General features: G+C 43.5%; 1 protein-coding gene across 2 annotated transcripts; it reads right to left on the bottom strand.

Annotated features, from left to right (window-relative positions):
- Positions 1–258: 258 nt before the first annotated feature.
- LOC110489600 (zinc-binding protein A33-like) lies at positions 259–4,254 on the bottom strand. Of its 2 annotated transcripts, XM_036943721.1 has the most exons (7): positions 3,748–4,254; positions 2,469–2,564; positions 2,106–2,336; positions 1,991–2,013; positions 1,787–1,905; positions 1,461–1,572; positions 259–1,263 (listed from the first exon to the last, which is right to left on the bottom strand). In XM_036943721.1, the coding sequence occupies exons 1-7, from the start codon at positions 4,177–4,179 to the stop codon at positions 1,176–1,178; spliced, it is 1,101 nt and encodes a 366-aa protein (XP_036799616.1). In that variant the 5' UTR covers positions 4,180–4,254; the 3' UTR covers positions 259–1,175. The 2 variants fall into 2 exon arrangements, with proteins under 2 accessions (XP_036799616.1, XP_036799615.1); XM_036943720.1 differs by having other exon boundaries at positions 259–1,572; positions 3,748–4,251.
- Positions 4,255–4,926: the final 672 nt, after the last annotated feature.

The raw sequence follows: 4,926 nt of genomic DNA, 5'->3' as shown, positions 1-4,926 counted from the left end.
TCTGTTTTGAGTTTCTACCAGGTAGAATAGTGCTCACCTGGTGTTCCAGGTCTAAGTTAGTCCCTTAATAGAAGGAAAGGATGAAAACCAGAAGTGTTCTGGCCTTCCAGGACCGACATCGAACAGCCCTGTTCTGAACATGGCCAGGTCCCAGATCTGTGTGTTCTTGTCAACTCCGTTGTCAAGTCATTGGTATGACAGCACACAAACAGCCTGGCACTCAGGCTGTTCTTAAATCTCACACGGAGAAAATTCACGTTTTTGTCCAATTTTATTATAGAGAATTACTGGTAATAACAAGACATACAACAGGCCTTACAAATCATTTACAATACACAGGGCGGATAGAATACCTCACGTTTAGTTTGACAGATCCTTCTCTCTCAGACAGAGTCGGCCTGCTCTGCTGAGGTTCAAAGCCTACAGGGCTGGTCAGGTTGTCTCCTAACAGGTCAAACCACCTGGAGCTGTGCAACTGCCAGGACACTTCATACATACCTAGTCCTCACTGACCAGGCATCGGTCAGCTCACCTGCCTACAGTATGAACACTCTGTGACCAATGGGCAGGTAGCAGCACCAAGTACCTGGGTTGGTTGTTCTAAAGAAATCAACACCTCTCTCTGAGACAACCCCACCACTAGATTGCAGTATGCTTCATGGTTTTTTGAGCCAGATGGGAATCATTATCTGTATTGTTATTATGCTCTATCTGGCATCCTCCAGAACAGAAGCCTCTAATGGCTAAGCTTCCCAAATAATGTTACAATGAATATACAGTTAAGTGTGACTGACTGTGAAGTAGATTTGTAAGATGAGCAGAAACATCACATGAAGGGGAATGGTAGTGCACTGTGACAAGGGTGATCGAGAAAAAGGGCTCCATTACCTTTAACATTCTATACATGTCACTGTCAAACAACTTTATGTTCATTGTAAAATAAAATTGAGTTGATTTGTAAGATTATTTTTGACCTATAAACATGTATTGACACACGTATCATGATCAATAGATGCTGTTGCGCTAGACAGAGATTCTAACTATGCTGTACTTTTACAGAGGTCTTCGCTGGTACGATTCTCAGAGGGGAGAGCTTGCAGTAACTACCCAAGTATGGAAAGACTCTCTCAGTGAAAGTGTGTGTAATAGTGTGTAAACATGTGTTCTCATCAGGGTCAGAGAATGACAGCGCTCCTCTGTCCCAGTCCAGCTGAACTCTGATCCTCTTGGGTTTCTTTGCCACACGGAGTACACTGGTTGATTCTGGTGGGGAAAATGCTCCGTATTTACCTTTGAAGTGCCAGAATCGCCAGTGTCCAGTATTAACTGCTCCCTTCCTCTGGACAGACTTTTCCATCACACCCAGTGACCAGAATGTATTGTTCCCAACCTCAACGTCCCAGCTGTGTGTCCCTGAGTTAAATCCCTCAGAACCCAAGACCCATGCATAGTAATCAAACCTCTCTGGGTTATCAGGGAGCTGCTGTTTCTCATTTGTGCATTCCACAATGGTCAGATTCTCAGATAGGACGAGACCTAGGTGGGCAGTGTTAGGGTCCAGAGTGACAGGACCTGAGTACAAAGAGCAGATTTACTAGATTAGAACGGTGGGGGATTTCTGGTTGATGCTGTTTAAAAATATATATATTTTTGGATGCCTGGAAGAACAAGTCAAATTTATAATAGTTGTGTACCACTGTCAATGATACTGGTTACTTGTACTGCACAGTTAACGGTCAGGCAGATAAATGCATTTTAGTATCATCATAAGTGTATATTTATTTACTGTATTTCACAATCCCTTGCATTTTCTCCCAGACTCTGAACTGCAGGTTTCCCAGGTGTTTGGCTGCGTCTATCAGTGACCCTGAGACCAGCTGTGGATCCGGCAGTGTGCACTGGGTTCTGGAAGAACATTCAGGAGTCAGTGTTGCTGTAGGGTTGGATTCAGAACCACAGAACAGAGAGAGACAGCAGACAGATGACTTACCTTCTCACTATGGCCTTGTAGTTCTACAGAAAAAAATAATAGATTGAGTCAGTCAATCAATATTAACCAGTCAACCGATAAACATACCCTGAAATTTAGAGAGAGCAGTGCTGACCTTCAGGAATGAGATGTCTTCAGCTCTCAGCTCCTCCTCTAAGGCTCTGATTGTGTCTGAAAGTGATGATATCTCTCTGCTCATCTCCTCAATCTTCTCCTTCATCACCTGACTCTTCTGCTCCTCTTCCTCCCTCAGAACAGCTATCCTCACCTCCTCTTCCTCTCGTAGAAACTGGTGGAGCTTCTGAAAATCTTTTTTAATCACCATCTCTGTGTGCTGGGCCTTGTTCTGGACACAAGAGATAACAAAGGCATTACATTATTTAAATGTTCATTTTCACAGTTTATCCACAAAATACTTTTGAGTAAAATCCATACAATCCATAAAATCCATACAATTCTATGCACTCAGCATCCTCACCTTAATGTGTTTTACTGTTTGGTCACAGGTTTGTTTAACTTTATTAAAGACCTCCAGCTTCTCCTGTAAGGGCTTCAGAAAAGTCTGGAGTTCCTCCTGGAAAGAGACATTGTTTTATTGAAGAGAATTTGTACTTTGTTGTTTCATTACAGAGTTGATCGACATGGAGGGGAAGGTGAATGGACTGTTCCCCTCTGTGTACAAGCCAGGGTATGTGAGTATACTAGTTAGGTGTCCCGTGGTGAGTATAGTAGTTAGGTGTCCCGTGGTGAGTATAGTAGTTAGGTGTCACGCGGTGAGTATAGTAGTTAGGTGTCACGTGGTGAGTATAGTAGTTAGGTGTCACGTGGTGAGTATAGTAGTTAGGTGTCACGTGGTGAGTATAGTAGTTAGGTGTCCCGTGGTGAGTATAGTAGTTAGGTGTCCCGTGGTGAGTATAGTAGTTAGGTGTCCCGTGGTGAGTATAGTAGTTAGGTGTCACATGGTGAGTATAGTAGTTAGGTGTCCCGTGGTGAGTATAGTAGTTAGGTGTCACGTGGTGAGTATAGTAGTTAGGTGTCACGTGGTGAGTATAGTAGTTAGGTGTCACGTGGTGAGTATAGTAGTTAGGTGTCCCGTGGTGAGTATAGTAGTTAGGTGTCCCGTGGTGAGTATAGTAGTTAGGTGTCCCGTGGTGAGTATAGTAGTTAGGTGTCCCGTGGTGAGTATAGTAGTTAGGTGTCACATGGTGAGTATAGTAGTTAGGTGTCACGTGGTGAGTATAGTAGTTAGGTGTCCCGTGGTGAGTATAGTAGTTAGGTGTCACGTGGTGAGTATAGTAGTTAGGTGTCCCGTGGTGAGTATAGTAGTTAGGTGTCCCGTGGTGAGTATAGTAGTTAGGTGTCACGTGGTGAGTATAGTAGTTAGGTGTCACGTGGTGAGTATAGTAGTTAGGTGTCACGTGGTGAGTATAGTAGTTAGGTGTCACGTGGTGAGTATAGTAGTTAGGTGTCACGTGGTGAGTATAGTAGTTAGGTGTCACGCCATATGTGTGTGGTTAGATGTTTGTACTCTTCAATCCGGATAGATCTGATTTTTTTTTACAGGAATTAGGAAATTATTTGCATCAATATTCTCCAGAATATTGAGAAAAATACTTGGAAAATATAGATTTGACACTGGTTTCACACACGGAAGTACCGCCATAAATACAACAACACATTGATACTAACTGTATATTATATTTGATAAATGATGGATATGTACTGTATTTTAAATTCACCTGTTTATGCTACTGTACCTTTTGATGCTGTGCAGTTTCATCTATGGGGCAGCAGTTGTGGTTTTTATGTTTTCTGGAGGCCTGACACACAACACAGATGGGCTGCTTATCATCCAGACAGAAGAGCTTGAGTTTCTCGTTGTGCAGATTGCAGCGCTCCTCAGACTCCCCTGAATCTCTGCGCCTCCTCTCCTGTAAGAAGGCCTCACACAGGTTCTTTAAGACCAGGTTACAGGGAGGATTGCCTTTTGATTTGCTTCTCTTCCTGCACACTGGACATTCCCGAGATCGCCTCTGTTTCCAGTATTCCTGCAGACAGGCTTTACAGACGCTGTGGCTACACGACAAGACCACGGGATCTTTGAAGATCTCACGGCAAAAAGGACAGGAGAGATCCTCCTCAGGAGAAGCTGATCTGGAAGCCATTCTGTTTTTGAGACACTCCCTCATCTGGAATGATTTAGAGAGAATCTCAATTTCATACTCCTCGCATCTTCTCTCCTTGCCTCCTTCTCAAAACCCATTGGAGGAGAAAGTCAGAGGGGCGGGACCTCTGGCTTTCTCATCCAATGGGTTTTGAGAAGGAAGCAAGGAGGGAGGATACGAGGAGTATGAAATTGAGATTCACCCTCTGCCAAGTACCAAAGTTAACTTTCAAGGCTTTAGAAACGAAACTGTGATTCAGCCAGCAGCCGCTTGAGGTCAGTGTTTGGCTAGTAATCCTTGCTGTGTAAAGGCAGTCTCTAGTCACTGGGAGGAACTGAGCTTGTTCCCTTTATTCCAAAGGGGTGGAGCTTTCTGAGACCAGGAAACCTATTTGGCATGGCAGTGCATGCGTTCTTATTATACCTCAGTGAGCACGCATAGAGAAAGCAGGAAGCATAGGGGCAAGAGGGAGTGCCTAAGAGGTAGGGCTAGACTGTCTGAGAGACACGGCTACCCTTACCACACTGTCCCTTCTCTGCCAACAGCTGAACATGAGGAAAAAGGAAGCAATTTTGCAAGCAGCTCAAGGACAAGCTCACAATTTCAGTCAATGTTTATCACTATTTATTACTATTTGCAGACTATTGGCAATCAAGGCCTTTATAAACCAATTATCTGTAGGCCTATACAAAATAATAATATGCCTATGCAATTTAACCTTTATTTAACTAAGCAAGTCAGTTAAGAACAAATTCTTCTTTTCAATGACGG

This window comes from Oncorhynchus mykiss, chromosome 15 (genome assembly GCF_013265735.2).
Source record: "Oncorhynchus mykiss isolate Arlee chromosome 15, USDA_OmykA_1.1, whole genome shotgun sequence".
In the NCBI taxonomy this organism is placed as follows: Eukaryota; Metazoa; Chordata; class Actinopteri; order Salmoniformes; family Salmonidae; genus Oncorhynchus; species Oncorhynchus mykiss.
The sequence above is the reverse complement of the archived record's forward strand: the minus strand, read 5'-3'. Positions and strand labels throughout refer to the sequence as shown.

Bases quoted from the DNA above. Each gene is read 5' to 3' on its own strand.
- LOC110489600 (XM_036943720.1), bottom strand. From the start codon at position 4,179: ATGAGGGAGTGTCTCAAAAACAGAATGGCTTCCAGATCAGCTTCTCCT. The intron at 2,565-3,747 runs GTACAGTAGCAT...GTCTCTTTCCAG, and splicing joins AAACTGCACAGCATCAAAAG to GAGGAACTCCAGACTTTTCT. The intron at 2,014-2,105 runs GTCAGCACTGCT...TTTTTTCTGTAG, and splicing joins AAGACATCTCATTCCTGAAG to AACTACAAGGCCATAGTGAG.